The following is a 22,894-nucleotide window of genomic DNA, read 5'->3' on the forward strand; positions in this document are numbered from 1 at the left end:
AAGGATAAGATTGTTCAAAAAGAGATGTGTTCTTTACCTGACATGTTACTGAAACCCCTCTGTACATCACCTTTATCATAGCAATAAAAAGTTTAAAGAAAGTTAAATAAATAACAGGCATGATGGTGTACACCTGTAATGCCAGCTACTTATGAGGCAGAGATCAGAGGATCATGGTTTAAGGTCATCCTGGAACCTCATCTTATCAAAGAGGCTAGATGATTTGTAATCCCATTAAAGGAAAGTTTAGGTAGGAGCGTTACACTCAGTGGCCAGTTCTGGCAAGAAGTACAAGACTGTGACAAAAATAATAAAAGAAGAAAGAGCTGGACATACGGCTCTGCCTTGCAAACATAAGGCCCTGAGTTCAAACACCAGTATCACTAAAAGAAATAGTAGTACAAAATAATCTAACTTTCCAAGGCAAAAATACAATTATATACATGTTATATATAGTAAGCATATTTCAAATAATATAACCTCTCCCACAAATATTTTTCATTCAAAGATAAAACAAAACATCTCATATTTCAATTTTTAATAAAATTCACATTTCAAATTAATGTAAATAAAGCCAATAAGTTCTTAATAAATGCATTTAAATATTATTAAATAAAACACAAAGTGGATACTGTACATGAGTATTTATAAAACATATTACTAAAACATATACAAATAATTATTTCTTACTGGTCATCAGGCACAATTTACATAATTAAATATTTAGTATGGAATGTTAACTATAAAAGAAAAATAATGTTCCTACCAAAAATAAAGTACAATGGCATAATCTTAAATATCTTATTTGCAATATGTGACGTGAAGTCTATATTAAAATCTATAAATTATTATATACACAAAGATAAACTAAGAAATATTACATCCTATGACGCAGCTTATTTGCTACTTGTGAAAAGTCTCTTATTTTACTCAAGCTCACTTTCACAGAAGTACAATGTCATTGCTGCTTCACATTTAGTATAATTGCAGGCACTTGGTCTTCAAATTACATTCTTATCCTTATGAAATGTCTGTGGAAGAAGTAGAAAGAGAAATACTGATAATGTGGTTTTAATACACAGAAAAATTATAGTATTAGGTTAAATTTTATATTGTTTTAGTGAAAGAATCCATGGACTCTTTTTTTTTTTTTTTTTTTTGTCAGTCGTGGGGCCTGAACTCTGGGCCTGGGCGCTGTCCCTCAGTGATTCAGCTCAAGGCTAACGCCCTACTACTTGAGCCACAGCACCACTTCCAGCTTTTTCTGCTTATTTGGTACTGAGGAATTGAACCCAGGGCCTCAGGCTTGCAAGGCAAGCACTCTACCACTGAGCAAATTTCCCAGCCCCGATGGACTCTTGATATACAGTCTAACCCTGAGACTGTGGACTGGCCTGTTGGTGAAGAGGGAGCAGCCTTTCAAAAATACAAAATGATGATTTCCCTATTAAAGTTTTATCAGATATAAACACACCCCTGACAAAAGTGAATTTGATATCATCTCAGAAATATCCTAAAATACCCTACTTAAACTGGATTTACAATATTTGGTTAAAAAATAATTAAAAGCAGATAATACCATAGAAAACTGAAGAAAAAGTCAAATGTCTAAAGCTTAAACAAATTAGGAGCAGATAATATATAATAGAAAGCTGAAGAAAAAGTCAAATCTCTAGCCACGCGCCAAAGGCTCAGGCCTGTAATTCCAGCTACTCAGGAGGTTGAGATCTGAAGATCACATTTCAAAGCCAGCCTGGGGAGGAACATCCATGAGACTCTTATCTCCAATTAACTACCACAAAACCGAAAGTGGTACTGTGGCTCAAATGATAGAGCACTTGCCTTGAGCTGAAGAGCTCAGGTACAGCACTCAAGCCCAGAGTTCAAGCCCCACTACTGACAAAAAAAAAGTCAAATTTCTAAAGTCTACAATTTTAAATAAATAAATATATACATGTACATATACTAGCTTTTATGATGCTCATGCCAAGAGAATGTAGATTTTTGTACAATATTTTATTTTTATTTTACTTTTTGGTGATTGAACCCAGAGCTTTATGCATAGTAAGCATATGTTCTACCCACTAACTTACATCCCTATTCCCATACTTATGATACGATTTGGGAGTGAGTGCTTCTAATTTTATGTGGATTGAAGGATCTTATTTAAATATACTTATTTACAGAAAATGTATTTTTTAAAAAAAAGAAAGGAATACATATAGCTTGATCTAGGTCATTTCAATCACCAAATGCGTATCTTTCATTTATTTATGCTTTGCATTCCATAGAAGCTTTGCAACTGGAAATAATTGACTCAAGCATCTTGCCACAGAACACTGACACAATCTAGCTCATTTTTTAAATTTAACACAAGGGAAAATTTAAAATTTAGTTGCTGTAAACATCCCTAATTAACTACCATTTATTACAAATTTATAATGCTAGCCTTCATAAAAATAACAACAACAATGATATTCAATTACCATTAAATTACCATTTCATAATCATAGTGTGGATATTTTAAATGGCAGCGCTTAAATATTATGTTTAAATTACTATTTAACTTCATTAACTTAAGCATTAAGAACTCAGCAAGCTGGACATCAGTGGCTCACGACTGTAATCTTAGCTACTCAGGAAGCTAAGATCTGAGGATCATGGTTCAAAGCCAGCCCAGGCAGAAATGTCCCCATGAAATTCTTATCTCCAATTAGCCATTCAAAAACCAGAAGTGGTAGAGCACTAGCCTTGTGCACAAAGAGGCTCAGGGACAGTGCCCAGGCCCTGAGTTCAAGCCCTGCAACCAGTGGGGGGGGCAAAAAAAGAATTTGGGGTCGGGTGCGGGGTGGGGGGGGAGGGGGGAGAGAAGAATTCAGCAGAGCATCCTGACATTATTCAGAAAGTGAAGTCAGAATTCTCTCAGTAATTACAACAAACTTGAAAAGTGGACTAAGGACAACTCTATGCAATCGTTTGGGATGACTGTATTACACTGGCCATTACATGATGTTCATGGATCTTTCAGGACTATGGGACTACATGGCTTCCCCTCCCATCTTCACAACCTGAAGAACCAGTTTCCTTAAAAAAAAAAAAAAAAAAAAGACTTGTCCATGGTACTGAAATTCTAAACAAAAATAATTGACTTTGTACCACATTGGAAAAGAACTGCTAATTCGGCTAAATATTTGCAAAGAAACTAACATCTCTCTATACTGTATGTAGATTCTATGTTTGGAAATAGCATTGTGGGTTTTTATTTTTTGTTTTTTTATTTTTTTATTTTTTGGGGGTCCGGTCGTGGGGCCTGAACTCAGGGCCTGGGCACTGTCCCTCAGCTCTTCAGCTCAAGTTAGCGCTCTACCACTTGAGCCACAGTGCCACTTCCAGACTTTTTCTTTTTGCTTATGTGGTACTGAGGAATCGAACTCAGGGCCTCAGGCATGCAATGCAAGTGCTCTACCACTGAGCCACCTTCCCAGCCCCTTGCTTATTTTTTTTTTTACTAATTTTGTTTATTTTGTTTTTTGGTGCTAGTTCTAGGGCTTGAACTCTGGGCCTGGGCTCAGTCCCTAAGTTGTTTTGCTCGAGACTAGCACTCCACCACTTGAGCCACAGCTCCACTTTAGGCTTTCTGATGGTTAACTGGAGAAAAGAGGCTCACAGATTTTCCTCCCTGTGCTGGCTTTGAACCCCAATCCTCAGATCTCAGCTTCACAAGTAGCAGGATTACAGGTGTAAGCCACTGGTGACTGGCTGATTTTTACTAATTTGTTTACAATTACATTAGTATTTTACCCCTCAGGCTTTTAGAATAATTGAGCCAGAATACAAATTAAATATTTCATTGTACTTTGTTAAGTGATACGATATGCTAGAGCAGATGATGAGTACATGCTCACTTTTTTTCTCCTACATTTCCAGTACCTTCTATCTCTTTCTTATACTATATAAATCAAAACTTCAACCTAGTTTTATCATTTAAGTCATTAAGAAAACATATACCTGTAATATAGTTTTTTTCATATACTTTCTGTCTGCATAAATAAGACCAAAACTTGTTGAACATTTTTCAAAAATCATTCAGGGTTAGTAAGGCCACCCCAAAGCTATTTATTTTACTGCAGTCATGGTAGACATTTTAAATTAATTCAGTAAAGCAATAAGTAAATTCAGACTTGGTAGTCTAAACAGAGTTAAAAAACCCACAAACTAATTCAATAGGCATTGCTATTTTCTTAAGACAGACTCTTAGTTAGGGCTGAAGGTTAGCAGTACAGTTCAACGTACTTCCCCAGTATGTGAAGGCCCTGGGACTGATCCCTAGCATGAGCAAGTTATACAAAGACCAGTAGGTGGAAGAGGAGGAGGAGGAAGAGGAGGGGGAGGAGGAGGAGGAGGATATCAACTATTAAACAGGATAAGAAAAATAAATGCATGCATACTCACAGGGTACGTTTTTTAGGTCTGTGAGCATAGTGGACTCAATGCTAATCTCGTTAGCAATCTAGCACATCTTTTGTAATCTAGGAAAAACATTTAAAGATAAATTTAGTAGGTATTATAAATGTGAAGGAGATGACGCTAATCACTGTCAGCAATTCTTATACTAATGGCTATAAGTTAGCAAGTTAATAAACACCTAATGTATTACCATGGACTTTCTCAGTAATTTCCTTAAATAACACTGTCAAATGTGACTCTGTTGCCCTCACTTTAGGGATAAGAAAATAGCTTCAAAATGTTGCTTATAGCTAGTAAAGAATTTGGTCCTAAAGACATGTACTCCACCATACTGTGCTACTCCTGAGTGATGTTACTTGAAATATAATGTGCTTGTATGCTTTATTTTCTCTAGCTGTTAAATATGCGCGCGCTCCTGTGTGTGTGTGTGTGTGTGTGTGTGTGTGTGTGTGTGTGTGTGCTGGAGCTTGACCTCAGGGCTTTCCAATCTTGCTTGGCTTTTTGCTCAAGGTTGCTGTTCCACTACGTGAGTCACACCTCCATTTTCTGAAAGTTGTTTTTGAAATAAAACAAGATAACAAATATGACATTCTGAATCAAGTTAAATATTTCTCAAGATGAACAATCTAGGTAATAAATGTTAAAATTTTATTTCTTTTTAAAGTAAAGCTTAAGCTTACAGAAGAATTTTAAAACAAGTCAACTGAGTTACCACTCATAACAAGAATTGGGACATTTTAAGTGGTAATTCTTCAGTATTATATTCAGAATTATTATTAACTTCAGTAACTTAAAGATCAAAAAAATGTATTACAGTAATATATGTACGTATACTATGGCACAATTATCCAGGAATTCCTGCACTCGTCGTATAAATGACATGATATACAAAATACAAAATACTTACTTTAAAATATCTTAGGAAGGCAAGGTAAATGCAATTATAGTAATCAATATATATCCTATGAAACTAGGAAAATTGAGGGGGAGAGATTTGGTTGGAGGGATTGGGGAGAATGATGAAGTAGGTGACATTGATCAAAAAGCATTGCACAAATAAGCTGATTTGTTGAGTGGCAACTCCTTTGTACAACTACTTAAAGATATAAAAATATAATTCAAAAATAAAATAATTTAGCCAAGTGCTAGAAGCTCACACCTCTAACCCTAGTTACTCACGAAGCTGAGTTCTGAGGATTATGGTTTGAAGCCAGCCTGGGTAGATAAATCTGTGAGACTCTTATCTCCAATTAACCACCAAAATTCCAGAACTGAAACTGTGGTAGAGAGCTAGCCTTGAGTAAAAAATAAAAATTAGGGACATCACCTAGGTCCTAAGTTCAAGTCCTAGGACTGGAACAAAAAAAAAATAAAAATTTAAATGAAATAATTTAAACAAAACAATTTAGAAAGAAATATTGAGTTATACCCCATGGTCACATTTTTCCCACTTCTATGAGAGAATGTGCTTTGTTTGTGCCAAGAAATTTGAGTAATGACAAAAGGTTTCAATCTTAACAAACATTTTGATCTTTGAGGAAATCCAACTATTTTAGGATTTGGATATATTCCCAACCAGAACTGAATCTCATTCCTTATGGCTTCAACAGCACACACAAACCTTAAGTATGTGTCAGTGTTATAAATAACATTTCATGAAGTGTTTAGTCTATTACATCCCACCCCAAGACAGTTGAAGTTTTATTGTTGGGTAAGGATTTTTCTAAAAGCTGACTTACAGGCAGGCGTTGAGCAGTCCCTGGTGTTATGGTAGAGACGATGGAAGTGTTTGCTACATTCAGCTGAAAATGTGACGGGCCCTAGGGGAAAGGGAAAAAATGCTTATTATAAGCATAGGCATGTTTTCCAAACAAATTACCAGCACTTTATGGATGGACATAATATAACTGTAGTTTACATTCTTCTTGCCCTTAAAAGAACTTGCCTGTGAGTTCTTCTCTCACCCTGACACTGTGGGAGGTTCTGAGCTATGAAAAACAACCTAAATTCACTCCACATTCTCAATCTCTCACATCATGGAACCTTCATTTCCAGTAGAACTCTTTAGACTAACTGGAAGGGGCATGCTCCAGAGAGGAAAGAAAAAAAGACATAAAGAATAAAAAATAAAGATCACTGGGCTTTACTTTCTGTTCCTGGTTTTTAGTTAATAGGAAGCAATGCTTTTATAAAAAAATATTTATTTCATTTTTTATAACTAGTGTGATGTATGATTCAAATGTTTCAAAGATTACTAAAAAGTGGGCAAAACTTTCCTCCTTCTGTGTGAAGCCTACTTTGCTTATTTTTGCCATTCATGTGTCTTGAACTCTGGACCTAGGTCTTGTCCCTGAGCTTTTGTGCTCAAGGCTAATGCTCTACTACTTGAGCCGCATGTCTACTTCCAATTTTTTGTGGTTGATTGGAGATAAGAGTCTCATCGACTTTCTTCCCTGGGCTGGCTTCAAACCACAATCCTCAGACCTCAGCCTCCTAAGTAGCTAGGATTGTAGGTATGAACCATCATTGCCTGTCTTGGAGTATATTTTTAAGGACATGGAAAAGATAGGAAAGTCCTCCATCAGGCTGCTAGTGCCTAGCATTCTCTTCCTTCTCCATGCTGTAGATCTCAGTTAACAAATATGGCCCTAGGATCTGATTAAGTGAAAAAATGAGAAATCACATCTTTCCCACATTATAGGTCTAAGATGTGAAACAATAAAAAGTATTCCAGTCTGGTTCTGGTGATTCATGCCTGTAATCCTAACTACTGAGGAAGCTGCAATCTGAGAACCGCTGTCCAAAGCCAGACAGGGCAGGAAAGTCATTGAGACTCTTTCTCCAATTAACTACCAAGAAGGCAGAAGTAGAGTAGCAGCTCAAGTGGTAGAGCTCTAGCTTCGTACACAAAAGCTCAGGATAGTGTCCAGGCACTAAGTTTTGTGCCCTAGGGTCAACACACACACACATACACACACACACACACACACACACACACACACAGCAATCAATATCATTATGATCACAAGAATAAATATGAGGAATAGACTGTTTGATTTGGTAATTTGCTAAGATTTGAGGCATAAGATGACTTAAAATGATTCATACCAGAAGCTGGTGGCTCATGTCTGTAATCTTAGCTCCCTAGGAGGCTGAGTTCTGAGGACTGAGATTCAAAGCCAGTCCAGGCAGACAAATTTGAGATTCTTATGCCAATTACCCAGTAAAACAAAATTACAAAAGTGGAGATGTGGCTCAAATAGTAGAGTGTCGGCCTTGAGCAAAAAAGCCAGCGAAGAAAGTGAGGCTCTGACTTCAAGTCCCAGTACTGGCATTAAAAAAAAAAACATTTTACAAAGTGAAATAATTCAAGTTGATATAAAGAGCAGTACCATGAGAGAGCATTTCATCAGTACTTAAGGTACAGCCCTGTGCATACAACTTCAGATGCCCAAACTTTCTGGGAACATAGTCTAAATTTTTCAGCATGCCTTTTAAGATTGTTCACAAATGATTGCCAATCTGCCTTTCCAACCTTCTATTTGCTCCATGGCTAAACATATCTCTCTCAAAATTCACTCATAATACACATACACCGTCTGTCTATCTTTCCTCCAACCATACCATGAGTCTTCATACCTTACTCAGTGGATTTCTCCTAACCAGAATGCCCCTCTCTTCCTAAGAGACCTTATTCACACTATCAAGTAAACTTAAATATCATGTCAACTGCAATTCTTCCCTGGGAGTTCTTCGCTAAATCATTCACTTTCTGTATATCTCTACACTTTTACTTATTCTTCTATTGCTTATCATGCTCTGGCTTATATTACAATTCATACAATTTATTAGCATTTGTCTAATGCCCCAGCTGGCTAGTGAGCCTCTCCTATACATTTACCTTCACATCTCCAGTATTCTGGACTTTTTACTTACCTGAATCATTTATATATCATATGCTTACCTGTGAAATGCTTTATGAATTTGTCTTTTAAGTTCAAATCTCTTGGCAATACTTCTGAAAAGAAGATAAAAAAAGATTTTACATTGTTAGGATACACTTTCACTATTGAAATTTATCCTTAATACACTATAATTACAAGCATTAAACTAATGGCACCAGAGCAGTTTATGTAGCTAGCCCAAATACCTGTCTTCAGCCCTGCTTATTTCCTGGGGCCCTGAACACCAACAGACTGCACTGAGAGCGCCTAAAACCCTCTCAGCAATGCACAACCACAACTGAGTTTCTGACTTCATGGCTGCCCCAGACCTCTCCATGTTCCCCATCTGTTATAAATAGCACCATAAATAGCCGTAGTCACTCATACCCTTTCACTTAGGTGCTCTATCTTTTCTCAGCATTCCTCCCAACCCATGAGTTCATTTTGCATTATTCCATTTCCAAACATGTATCTCAGATCCTTGTACTTGTGTCACCTTCCATGAATACAGGATGCTCCAAGCCCTCATACTTCTCTGACTGTACTTTGGCAACCTGCTCCTTATTAAACTCCTCTGCCTTTTAATCCTTTTTCCCTAGCAGCAGCCAGAGCGAGTAAATTGAAATGTACTTTGGGTCACTAGAATCTCTCACTTCAAAGTCTTTGAGCTTAAAATAAACTAAATTTTAAAAATCAAGATCCCTCTCAGACTTTAACTGGTATTCTCTAAAAATATGCCATCCAAAAAAAAGCAGTCTATAAAATATAATCAAGACCAGATGCAACTCATGTAAAAGAAGAGAAAACTTAACCTCCTTTAATAAAATACTTGACCTTCATTTACACCTACAAAGATTTTTTTTACTACAGATTGACTCATGTAGGTGTCAAGCACAATATAAACACACCAGGAAAGTGAACATTTATCATATTTTCATAAGTGAGTTTGAGCCTCTGCATAGACAGAAATGTGTTTATGGAGACCAAGTAGTGATGACTGGACTCTGGCAGCTAAGGAAGCATGTTGGGGACCCCTCCCTGGAGAGGTAGCTCCTGGCCCCTGGCAACTCCAACTGAGCTCAGGACAGGATGGTGAGGGTCGAGGCCAGAGTGCAGAGCCCCGAAGCTCCCTCCCATGTAGCAGTGAATGCCTGTATGTTACAATACAAAACAATTTAATGCTATGTAGGATGCAAATTACAGACTGGATGATGTTTCCCTCATTTGCAATAATTAGTATATGTCTAGGATAATTTTATAGATGAACAGAAATGCTCAAAAGCTATGTACATATGACCATATAAGATGATGCTAAGTGAAATGAACCCCAAGATATGGACATGAGGTCTTTCTTTGTTGTTGTTGTTGTTTTTAATGTACTATGTGATTTTTTTTGCTTCCTTTGTCTGTTCTTCCCCCTGTATAGCCCCTGTTGTTACTGAACTTGATTTTGGTACCCTTCATCTTGTGTATACATTTATGTAATTTGGGGAGGTGAAGGGGAATAACGAAATGCCAAAACAAGGACACAGGATGACCCATTGCAACAATGATATCCACAAGACAGTATATTGGAAATGAACTTTACAACCTGGGGAGGGGGAGGAGTTAAGGGAGGTGAGGAAGGGAAGGGATAGTGGGAGAGCAACAAGGGAGGGGTAACAATGCTCGACAAGAAATGTACTCATTGTCTTACTCATGCAACTGTAACCCCTTTGTACAGCATCTTTACAATAAAAAACAAAACAATTTAATGTTATGTAGGCTGCAAACTACACACTGGATAATAAAATACATAGTGAATAATAAGATAATCTTACTGATTGTTCCCTAGCTTCCAAATTTTTGCTACTTGAACTTTGTTCTACGGATCCACAGTTATTAGAGTTTTTTAGGAGTTTCTTAGCTTTGCAGCCCAGACCCAGCTCCACTTTGGCTTTTCAGTGGGTAATCGGAGACTTTCTTCATGATTATATTTCGGCTACAAACACAGAGGCAGAATTGAGTAATTGTAATCACTTGCTCACACTTTATGTGTAAAACAAGCCCAGATGTGTTTTATCTTAAGAAATGACAATATACAGTCAGCTCTCCATAGTTTGTTTCTGAATCTTGGAATTCACCCATCTGCTGATGGAATGCATTGACATTAAACATGTGCAGACTTGTTTCTAGTCATCATTCCCTAAACAATACGACTTCCATAGCACTTACAATTTTATAAATAATTCAGAGATAATTTGAAGTATACAGGAAGTTGTATATAGGTTATATGCAAACACTACACCATTTCATATGGAGGACTTGAGCATCTGTTCTAGAATCAGTCCCCCATGGATACCAAGGAAACATTGTTATGTTTCTCTCCTTGGGCTGCCATGACAAAATTCCACCAACAGGATGCCTTAGATCAACAGAAAGGCATTGTCTCATCATTCTGGAGGCTGAAACATTCTGGACAGTGGGATGTGAGCAGGGCATGCTGTGTGTGCAGCTCCAGGGAATAGATCCTCCTCTGTCATTCCAGCCGCTTTGGCATCATTCTAAGCTCAGCTTTTGTCATCACATGCCATTCGCCCATATCTCTGATGTTCAAATGGCTATCTTCTTCTAAGGATTCCATTCATATTGAACCAAGAGTCCTCACTATTACATTCTACCCTTAGCCAATTGCATTCATCTGCAATAGAATCTCATATATCCTAATAAGGTTATCTTCTGAGGTCCTGAGGGTGGAACTAGAATATATCTCTATTAGTGGAACACAATTCAGCTCATATACAAATCAGTCTTCTAAAATAAATTGGATATTTTTATCTTGCCACATAAAAGTTATCTACTTTCACAATAATTTGTCTTTTATTATTTTTATTTTGCTCATTTACACATGTCACTGAGTGAGCAATTCTTACATAGATAAACGTAGTTTGTAATGTGAGGTTCTATCAAAAGCCTTTGGGGGGAGAAAACAGCTTAGTCAAGTTGGCCAATGATGGATCCATGTTGGACAAGGAGCATCCCAAATGAAAAACTTCCCCCAATAGAAGATGTGTTGAGCACCGACATCAAATACAGTGAAAACAGGGATTATACTGTTGGGGAGAAACATACAAAGAAACAAAAAAAATCACATGGTACATTATAAATATGTTAGAAACAATAGCAAGAAAGAAAAAAGATACTTGTGCCCTCATCTTGGGGTTCATTTCGCTTAACATCATATTATATAGTCATATGTACATAGCTTTTGGCCTTTTCTGCTTGTCCTACATATGGGACCTATGTTTCTTTGGGCCTGGCTTACTTCACTTAATATAATTTTTCCCAAGTCTTTCCATTTCCTAACAAATGAGGCAATGTCATTCTTTCTGATGGAGGCATAGAATTTCATTGTATATACGTACCACATTTTCTTGATCCATTCATCTACTGAGGGGCATCTGGGTTCGTTCCATATTTTAGCTATGGTGAATAATGCTTCCATAAACATAGCTGTGCTGGTAGCTTTAGTGTGGCCTTGTTTGTGATCATTTGGGTAAATGCCCAAAAGTGGGATTGCTGGGTCATAGGGGAGCTCTATGTGGAGTCTTTGGAGGAACCTCTATACTGCTTTCCAAAATGGTTGAACAAGTTTACACTCCTACCAACAATGCAGTAGGGTTCCCTTCTGTCCACATCCCCTCCAGCATCTGTTGTTATTAGAGTTCTTGATTATAGCCATTCTAACTGGGGTGAGGTCGTATCTCAATGTTGTTTTGATTTGCACTTCCTTTATGGCTAGAGAGGTCAGAGAGGGGTAGGGAAAAAACAAAATGCTTAAATAAGGATACAGGTTGGCCCATTTGTAACAATGAGATGTACAAAATACTATGTTGAAAATGAACTTTACAACTTGGGGTGGTAGTTGTGGAGGTGGGAGGAAAGGGATAGTAGGGGGAAAACAAAGGAAGAGGCAATAATGCTCAATAGGAAATGTACTCATTGCCTTGCTCATGTAACTGTAACCCCTCTGCACAGCATTTTTACAATAAAAAAGTACAAAAAAAACTGAAAAAAAATGTGTTCAAGCACCATTCAGTCCAGTCACTTCCATCAGGTCAAACTATTTCAGTAGCAGTGTTTGTTATTAGCTTTCTAGATAGCTTTTAAAAAATGAATTACCACTTATTTAAATAATTCTTTTTTTCCTCACAAGTCACTTTAAAACATAGATCTGCAAATGCTATTACTGAAAACAGAATGTTTTAATGGTCTCTGTAGCATTTAAGAGTGACACATTTTTAGGATTGAGGTCCTAGTTCAAGAGGTAAAGGGCATGCTTAGCTGCCCATCAAGTTGGAAACCCTAGGTTCAATCCTCAGTACTGAGAAACGGAGACAGAGACAGAGACAGAGGCAGAAAGAGGTGTATCACTACCCAATTTCTCCTCTTATTAGCATTGGTATTAGTTGTCCTAAGGCTCCTTAGACTTCTCTTAGTTCTGTAAGTTTCTTGAACTTTCCTTAATTTGGTGGTCAAGTATTTGGTAGAATGTTTCTCATTTGAGATTTATCTAATATGTTGCACATGATTAGACTGAAGTTACAGGTTTGCGAGGGTGGGGGGAGACCATTCAGGTAAAATGCCATTTTATTACATCTTATCAAGGATGCATACTGTCACATGATTTATGACTGATGACATTGACCTTGATTACCTAGTTGATATAGTGCTTGTCAGGCATCTGAACTGCTGAGATTCTTCCTGCCCCCTTCCACTCACTGGAATTTTTAGAAAGAGGTGACTGTGTTCTGTCCACCCTTTGGAGAATCTGTTCTTTCTTTCCTGGATGGTATCAAGCCATGTAATGTACAATTCTTAAATGTGGGAGGTATATCCCTTTTCCCTCAGATATTTATTTATTTGGTTATCTACTGTACTAATGTGGACTCATGGATATTTGTTTTATACATTGTGTCATGATCCAATACTACATAATTTTTTTGTTCAAATGATTCCAGTTTGGGCCATCAGGAACTCCTTCAGTTGGTTCCTGTCTCCCTGTAATAAGCTGTAAAGGTTCTATTATTGTTATTTTGTATGCCTACTTCTTTTTTACTTTCTATCTATACCACATACCCCAAGTCTAGTATATTATTTGCAGTCCTGGCCATAGTGTCAAGGATTTCTCCAAGCAGCCCTGCTTTTGTTGTTGTTGTTGTTGTTAATTGAGAATAGTACAAGAAACTAAGGTGTGCTTCTTCCTACTGGGCTTTGGCTGCTTCTAGGCTCTCTCAGCTCACAGAGTAAGGAAGCATATGGCACTAGTGAAAGACCTGATTTATAGTACATTGTCTATTTGTGTTCTTTTTAAATTTTCTCTGTGGTGGTAAAAATGTGTATGTGTGTATATGTGTGTGTGTGTGATATACACATATATATCACATACATGTGTGATTTATTTGTTGATAAAGGGGTTTAAATTCAGGCTCTGCACTTACTAAGAAGAGCTAATTGAGTTATTCCTTCAATCCTTCTTGCTTCAGTTTCTTTTCAGATAGAATTCACTTTTTGCCTCCTATAATCTTCCTACCTCTACCTCCTGAAGAAGCTGTGATTACAGGAGTTGATACCACACTTGGCCTTGGCTGTAGAACATTTTTTACAATGGACAGTATCTGTTAACATGTCAGGTATTAGAAAGACCACATAAAGTATTTTTAATTAATCCAAGTTCAAATACATACACCTACTCGTGCAACACTATACCTAACACTTTCACCTAGGTGGGAAGTTTCATGTCCTAACGCCTAATAGTTACACTTGGTCTTTTCTATCTTAATAAAATTCTCTATCAAGCCAAGCCAAATAACTTCAGTGATGCCTTGGGTTTCTATTAGAAACTGAGGTAGACAAACTGAATAAGCTCTCAAATCCTCCAAGTCATATATTATAAAATGTCATAAAATCCTAATAAACCCAAATACCAGAAGACCCTATAGAACTATTTGAATCGGTAGTAACTTCATACTACCCAGAACAGCAAAAACTTGTCTTCACTGAAGCCAGAAATAAAAGACACAGAGCAGGATTGAAGGCAAGAGCACAAGTTCATGTGGAAAAAGAGAATCTCATGTTGAACCTGATATTCTTCAATTGGAGATACTCAGCAAATAAAATAGTACTTACGTGAATTTAAAACACAAGGAGGAGTCAGGCGCCAGTGGCTCATGCCTGTAATCCTATCTACTTGGGTGGCTAAGATTAGGAGGATCATGATTCTGGGCCAACTGGGTCAGAAATGTCTGTGAGATTCCATTTCAGAAAAAAAAAATGTCATTTCAGCTACCATGGGATGCCTAAAATAGGAGAAGATTGTGGTCCAGGTACACACCTAGACAGGAAGCAAGACCCTGCCTCAAAGCAACCAGTGCCAAAAAGGATGGGAGAAGTGGCTCAGCAGTGGAGCACTCATTTCTAACAAGTGCAAAGTGCTGAGTTCAAACCCCAGTTCTGCAGAAAAACAAAAATGGTGCAAGAGGAAAAGGAAAGAGATACACTTCAGGATCTGTTTCACAATGATTCAAACATGAAAAGTTCAGACTTGGAAAGTGTGAAATATTCGTGAGTCAGAACAGATCCCTAAGGGCCTAGGCGGATGTCTAGGCAGAGATGAGGAAGGGCTGGTCTGAGAAGGAAGGCAATAGTGGAAGCTAGGACTCACAGAGGCTGCCAGGAAAGGGTCACAGCCTCTAGGCTTCCTGGAGGCCAAGTAAGATAAAGACTGCCCAATCCCTCTGCAAATGGGTTTGGTCCAGGCTGTGCACAGGCAGGAACAGATCAGGGGCTGGGGCAGGACACAGGTGAGGTGGATAAAGGAGGTCATATTTTTGTCTTGTGGGTTCATAGTCATGATTTCTTTTATTTTCTCTGTTTTCTGATGCTTTGACCTCTTGGGGCCTTGCTGGCCCATGCTCCTACCCACATTTTCCTTCTTTCCCTCTGCTTCCAGCCTGCCTTTAGGGCCTTCCTTTTTGGCTTTTCATGTTGTCTCATCACAACCATTTTTTCACCTGTGTGTCTTCTCATACTTAAAACAAATCCCAGGTATATTATAAAACATAGCTGGTGGCAGATGCTGGGAAAGAATGCTTGTTTTATAGTCTCTGAGAGAAACATGAAAGTAAAGGTGACAAGAAAGCTTTTTGTCCACCTTTATAATCTTGTGTAAAAGTATGAAGCTAACTTACTAAATGAACTGCTTACAAGGAGGAATGGATTGTTTCAATCAGGAAGAGTCTTTCAGTATGATTTAATACTTTTCCATCATCAATTTTGTTTTGTTTTGTTTTACAGTCATGGGGCTTGATCTCTGGGCCTGAGCACTGTCCCTCCGCTCTTCAGCTCAAGGCTAACACTCTGCCACTTGAGCCACAGCGCCACTTCCAGTTTTCTGGTGGTTAATTGGAGATAAGACTCTCACAGACTTTCCTGCCCAGGCTGGCTTTGAACCACAATCCTCAGAGCTCAGACTCCTGAGTAGCTAGGATTACAGGTGTGAGTCACCTGTGCCCAGCTTACAATGATCATTTTTGAACTGTGCAATTTAGTGACTCCGGGAGACAGAGAAGCATCCTGTGCTGCGTCTACAACTCCACAAACACATGATTCATATTCCCTCCCTTTACTTTCTTTCCCTTTCCCTACTCTACCTTTCCCTCCCTCCTTTCCTTCCTTCCTATTTCTCATCTTTTGTTCTTTCATTCTGTTTTTTCATTATCACTGCTTTCCTTCCTCCCTTCCTTCCTTCTCTTTCTTTTGTTCATTCTGTCATCCTCCTTTCTCTCATCTGTTACCCTCCCTCCCTTCTTCCCTCCCTCTCTTCCTCCCTCCCTACTTTCCTTCTTTCTTTCTTTCCTTCCCTCCCTCCGCTCCTCCCTCCCTTCCTTCCTTCCCTCCTTCCTTCCTTTTCTTTTTTACATTCTGAGACAAGGTCTCATACACACTATGGTTAATGTTTAAGTTTCAAATTAGGCACCTAAGAGAATAAAAGCAATAATAAACAGTCAAATAGACCAATTATAGCACAATAACAACTAGGACAGTAGCAATGTCAATGTCGTCTCACTTGAAATATCTTCCAGTACTCTAGGGGTTTCACTTAAAGGAAGAATGTTACGGCTCATCCTTGGTGATGTGCCGGTGTTACCATTCTCATTATTTAGGTCATGATGAAGGAAGTGAGAGTTGCTTAAAGTCAAGCACTATACCAGTGCAGCACACAGTCTCTGGCCTGACATCTCACAGATCCTGGCTGATTAACTGGCAGGCAGTGTATACATGAAAACTCTGACAAAGGGATGACTGATACCCTGGATGGGACAGATCTGTCAGCAGGAAGTTTATTCATGATGCTCAGAATGACACACAACTTTAAAACTCAAGAATTGTTTATTTCTGGAACTTTCTGTTTTGTATTTTCAGACCTTAGTTGATGGTAGGTAACAGGAATCTCTGAACATAAAACCGAGAACCAAGGCAACACTACTGGACTTCCTAATGCTTTGGTGTAGTCAGTCATAGACACCAGAGAGAAACATCACCTGCATCTATTTGTCTGCCCTCCCATGCAGCAACAAAGATCTTAGAAATCAGAAGAATTCACATTATGAAGACACTTTTTGTGTATGCCATAATTGGAGGTTGAACTCTGGGCCTTGGGCTCTTGCTTAGCTTTTTTGACTCAAGGTTGGTGATTACCACTTGAGTCACAACACTACTTCCGGTTATTTAGTGATTAATTAGAGATAAGAGTTTCACAGACTTTCTTGCCTGGCCTAGCTTCAAACTGTAATCCCCTGATCTCATCCTCCTGAAAAGCTAGGATTATAAGTGAGCAACTTGTAAGTGGTGTCCAATTTACCAAAGGAATTTTTTATATTAGTCTTCCTAGGATACCTAATTATAAAGGGATGCTCTAAGAGTATGCTCTTGAAGAAAGGGAGCAGTTACATTGGGTGACACTGTCAACTTCCTGTACTGAAGTTCTCTACTTTGCAGCTAAACAAATTGCTCCTGCAAGCAGGCAATAATTACTACCAGAATCCCCTCTGGTTACTCATAGTAAGTGATTATGAGTTACAGCATCCACTACCAGGCCCAAATGATAGACAGCAAGAACCTACCAAATACATGTGGCAAGAACTCATATGTAATCTCTGAAGCTAGACCACTCTGAAAAGAAAATATTAAGTATTAAAAATGAAGATGATGGATATGTTTATCTAACAGTAGTGATTCTTAGCTCATATATAGGTACAGTGAAGTATCAGGTCTCAAATCTTAAGTGTGCACAATAAAAAATAAAATTTTACTAAAAGCATCCACAGGGCTGGAGTTATGACTCAGTGCTAGTACACTTGTCCAGTAGGCTATGGGTTGAATCCAGTATCACACATATACACAGAAAAAAACCCCACTTAATCAGGTATGGTATCACATGCCTGAAATCACAGAATGTGAGAGGCTGAGGCAGGAGGATGTCAAGTCTGAGGTCAGACTGAGCTACATAGCCAAAATCTGACCCAAAACAAGACAAAAATCTATGCCTTCTTCCATATGATAAGTCCAGTAGCAAAAATTATTTCTTTTATTTATATGAAATAAATTATTCATTGTCAGGTATGACCACATGAACAGAAAGAATTATTAAAAACAAACAAACAAACAGATAATAGAAGGAAGCTCAATGCCTCTCCTTCCACCCCTCTCTCCACCTTTGTTCTTTGCAATATTCCTTATGAGACATAGGCAAACAGGCCCTGAGTTCAAACCACAGCATTTCTAAAGTCAATCAATCAATAAAGTTAATACTAAAACCAATGAATGTTTATCATAAGATAACATGGTGTTTCCCTAAATTCTTTGAGTTGCTCTGGCAAACAAAACTGTCTTCAGACAATAGTCATGAAGACCCCACTCTGTAGCTAGTAGTTAAGACAGAAAATAAAGATGGAGTAGCATTGGATCCCAGCCCTTAAAATGGAGTCAGGAGGACATGGTTAACCAGATATCAGACAGGTCCACAGCTGAACCTTTGATATTTGTTGTAGACATGCCCCCCCCAATACACACACACACACACACACACACACACACACACACACACACACACACACACACACACCAAACTGACCTTTGGACAAGGCCAAACCACACTTTCCTGAGATATTGTAATCTCTCTGCAGAACTTGACAATAGCCTCCTCTGCCCGACCCAAACTCTGTCCTGAGCCCTCCCCTTCTTCCCAGGTAGCTTTGTTTCTGTCACACAAGTCATAATAACTGAATAACCAGTAGTATCAACTTTCATCACTTGCTGTTTCAATCTGTAAATGCAGTTGCCATTATGTAACCCTTCAGTGCACATGCTTAAGATGTTTGAATGGAAAACCCATACCACCCCCATGACATCTGGCAGTCCTAATTAGTCCCAATAAATATATTCTTTGCCCCTGACTACCTTAACTTTATCCTCATTGCTAAGTCAGAAATTTCAGAGGCCTGACTTATGACTAGCAGTCTTGGGAACAGAAAGGAGGTTTTTTAATCAGTAGATTCTGTCCTGACCCTGGGTAGAGAGTCAGAACTGGAGGTTCCTGCTGGTGGCCCTGCCTCAGATTGCTTGCTAGCTAGTGGAGAGAAATCCACACACCTTTGAAGTCATGAAAGTCTTCTAGTGGATTGGTGGGAAAACAACTTATCTTTCCTACAAGAGTCCAGTGGATGTGTGAGGATCCATTCAAGTCTATGGCTATGGGAGATGCCCTCAAGGTGGCCCCAGAAAGGGGAGTTAGGCAATCACAAAGGGACATGGATGTCCTGCTTTCAAGAAGAGTTCAGATTATTCTGGAAAATCAAGAGAAGCAATGGCACGTCTATGATTAGGGAGGGGACCAGCTCTCCAAACTAAGAATATCAGCGGAGCACCAGTGACACTTCTTCGTAATTGTAGCTACTCAAGAGACTGAGATCTGAGGATCCAAGTTTGAAGCCAGCCCAGGCAGGAAAATCTCATGGAATCTTCTGCTCAAACTGGCTTTGCATGTCAATCTTCACACCTCAGTCTCTTGAGTAGCTAGGATTGCATGCATAAGCCACTGATACCCAGCTAACCTGAATGTTTATGGGTGGTTGAAGTGGACCTTACATAGTATCCAAATTGAACTGATTCAATGCCACCAGCTTGTGTCTACTGCAGAATGAATTGTTGCTTGATGGAGCAGGGAGACTCACACCCATCTGGTGCCAAAAGTGACTGGACTTGAGAGGAAATAGTAGGAGAAACTGAGTCTGTATTTGGATTTTCTACTGACATGAGCAGCAAGGGTGTCAGACCCAAAGCTCATCCAGAGGCGAGGGTGAGGATGATCACTGTGTTGCTGAATTCTAGGGCATATTCCAGACCTATCCTTGGCTTCTAGGAACAGGGAGATGTTTCATTCTGACAGAGCTATGGGCCCTCTCACTCCCTTAGTGTCCCATGAGAACATCAGAGATGGGTCCTCATCTTCTCTGTATCATGTCTCTATTTGTCCCTCATCCAGATCAAATGTTTCATTCACAGAAGGCTTCAGATGGAGGCTGGGAATGTGGCTCAATGGTAGAGTGCTTGCCTAGCATGCATGAAGCCCTGGGTTGGATTCCTCAGTACCACAAAAACAGAAAAAGCCAGAAGTAGTGCTGTGGCTCAAGTGGCAGAATGCTAGCCTTGAGCAAAAGAAACTCAGGGACAGTGCCATGAGTTCAAGCCTCAGGACTGGCAAAGGAGGAGGAGGAGGCAGCTTCAGATGGGATGAGCCATCCTTCTCTCCCCTTGTGAATAAAGTATGGGTCTCAAGAGGACATCACCTCAAACAGTAACAGTGCTAGAAAGCAATCAATTTTGAGAGTGACTCACAGCCAGGCTTTATTGTTTTCTAAACTTCCCATGTTGCAAACCACTTTTAGCTTGGAAATGTCCTCTCTCCTGTAGTTCACTTAAGTCTCTCCCTGAAAAGATCTGTTTACCTTAAATGAAGCTGGAGGTGTGAAGTAACAATGTGTTACCTTAAATGTTTGTGTAGTTCAACACTTTCTTCCCCTCCTTGGACATTCAAAAATGGCACTGCCTCCTCTGGGAGGGATATTTGGGTTAACAAGAATTTCCAGTTTATGATCAGTATGACACAGTCATGGCATCTCCCTGCTGAGGTCACACTCTCTACCTTATCCTCCTTCCTGAGGGCTCCACTTGTGGGTGGAACGAAAGGCTCCAGCCAGGTCTTCCATCCATCACGCTTTCTGCCTAGCTCCCTCCCAAGCCTTCCCTGTTGCCTTTCTCTGAACGAGTCTTCCCAATGGGCTGGGGTAAGCAGACTTCTCACTATTGGCTACCTTGAGTGGTCTCAGCCCTCTGCAAGCCAACCAGTTTGTAAAGACTATATCAAAGGAAGTTTGTGGAGTGAATGAGAAAGAAAAAGAAATGGTACAAATCCTATTTGCTTTCTTAATTGAGTAGAGCTGGGCACTGGTGGTTCACACCTGTAGTCCTTGCTACTCAGGAAGCTGAGATCTGAGAATCTCAATTCAAAGCCAGGCTGGGTAAGAGTATCTGTGAGACCCTTACCTTTAATTAATCAACAAAAAGCTGAAGTAGCACCAGCCTTGAATGGAAAAAGCCAATGCAAGAGTATGAGGTCCTGATTTCATACTCCAGTGCTAGCACAAAATATAAACAAATAAAAGTGAAGGAGGAGCACAGAAGAAGCTCTAGCCCTCATGTGCTGACAACCAGGGGGAAGCTGCAGGGTATCTTGAGACACCCCTGGGTTTGGACCTCACACAAAGCTGGGTGCAGACCACCAAGTAGCCATTGAAGATCGGCCTGGTGCTCCCAGCCTCTGCCACAGCTCAACTTTACTCTGTGTTTGCCAGACTTGCACAGACATTCTGAGCAGCTTCTTTTCCCTTTGTTCACCGCCTGATTTCCTCCCAGTGCCTAACACCTGCCTGCTACCCACAGTCCAGCCACCCCAGGAAGACCCTTTCCTCTGGGATTTCTCCCTTTCCTATTCATTCACAGGACTTCTGTGCTTTTGGGTGTTTCATGGTCTTTTAAGAGTGGCAACTTTTCCTCACGCCTTCTTCCTCTCACTTTGCAGGCATCTGAGTAGCAGGAACCTGGGTGTCTAGATCTGACTTGAGAGCCACCAGCAGCACCATTTGCTGAATTCTAGCCCTGGAAAGGTGCAAACTGTCAGCCTGCTGAAATTGGTGTTTCCATCACTCATTCCCTAGAATCATTCCCTTTAAAGAGAAGGGAAGGGGCCTTCTTACCTAACTTCAGATATTTGATTGCAATCAACTCAAAACCTGGACAGCTGGGTGGTAGTGTCTTACACTAGCTACTCTGATGGCTGAGGTTTGAGGATTAAGGGTGGAAGACAGTCTGGGCAGGAAAGACTGTGAGACTCTTTTCTCCATTTAACCTACAAAAAGCCTGAATGGAGCTGTGGTTCAAGTGGTAGAGTGCTAGATTTAAGCAGAAGAAGCTCAGGACAGTGCCCAGGCCCAGAGTTCAAGCACCAAAAACAAACAAACCAAATCAAAACAACCCTGGGAAGATACACAAGTAACCGCTGCTGAGAGCTGCATGCATTCTCCACCATCCCTGGGGGCGGGGGCGGGAGGGGGAGATTGTATTCCAGGTCTTTCCTTCACTCTATATTTTATTTCCAAACGCTTCCCACTCCTAGCAGGGATGAAGTTGGGTTCTGGCCCGCTGGATTTTACTATTTCTCGGTCAAGGTGCACTAATAAACTCACTCCCTCTTTCTCAGGGAGTCTGGCCAGAGCCTGGCCCACTGGGACCCGGGCTCGGGCGGCAGAAGGGCTTGGACAGGGACGACTTACCTGCGCTGCGGGCAGCGCCGCCAGGAGCCGGGCGGACCCCCGCAGCGGGGAGGAAAAGCAGCGGCTTGGGCTCTGCGCCCCGCGCGGCTCTGCGTCCCCGGGGCCGCCCCTGAGTCCCGTGCGGAGACAGAGCCAGCGCCAGCAGCAGGAGAGCGGGCAGCGGGGCGCCTGGCTTCGCCGGCCGCATGGCCTTGTGTTTGGAGGAGAGGGCAACAGGCACAAGGGTGCCGACCCGGATCCGGGGGTCCGCAGCCCAGGAGTGGGGCCCTGAGCCGTCACAGCCCGTCTGCCCTCGTCGGCGTTAGGGGGACAGGGGAGATGTGCTCGGGCTGCAGCCGCTCGGGGGACTTAGCGGGGACCCTGTCCTAAGTCAAAGTGTCCCGGGGCACTGGGCGGGGACGGGAGGCGGGGCGGCGCTAGGAAACGCAGGGTCCCCCCTCCACCGAGGATGAGGGCGTGTCTCAACGCGCAAGACTCCCTTCGAGACCCCCTAACTCGGCATCCCTCGGGCAGCTTTGTCCCTGGAGGCCTGGATACAGGGACCCCCACCGC

The 22,894-nt window shown here is 40.4% G+C and overlaps 1 protein-coding gene across 1 annotated transcript; it reads right to left on the bottom strand.

Annotated features, from left to right (window-relative positions):
• Window positions 1–4,464: 4,464 nt before the first annotated feature.
• On the bottom strand, window positions 4,465–22,529 carry Fam150a (family with sequence similarity 150, member A). Its single transcript, XM_013009307.1, has 4 exons — window positions 22,343–22,529; window positions 8,432–8,485; window positions 6,207–6,287; window positions 4,465–4,529 (listed from the first exon to the last, which is right to left on the bottom strand). The coding sequence occupies exons 1-4, from the start codon at window positions 22,527–22,529 to the stop codon at window positions 4,465–4,467; spliced, it is 387 nt and encodes a 128-aa protein (XP_012864761.1).
• Window positions 22,530–22,894: the final 365 nt, after the last annotated feature.

Source organism: Dipodomys ordii, unplaced genomic scaffold (assembly GCF_000151885.1).
Source record: "Dipodomys ordii isolate 6190 unplaced genomic scaffold, Dord_2.0 Scaffold9, whole genome shotgun sequence".
Taxonomy (NCBI): Eukaryota; Metazoa; Chordata; class Mammalia; order Rodentia; family Heteromyidae; genus Dipodomys; species Dipodomys ordii.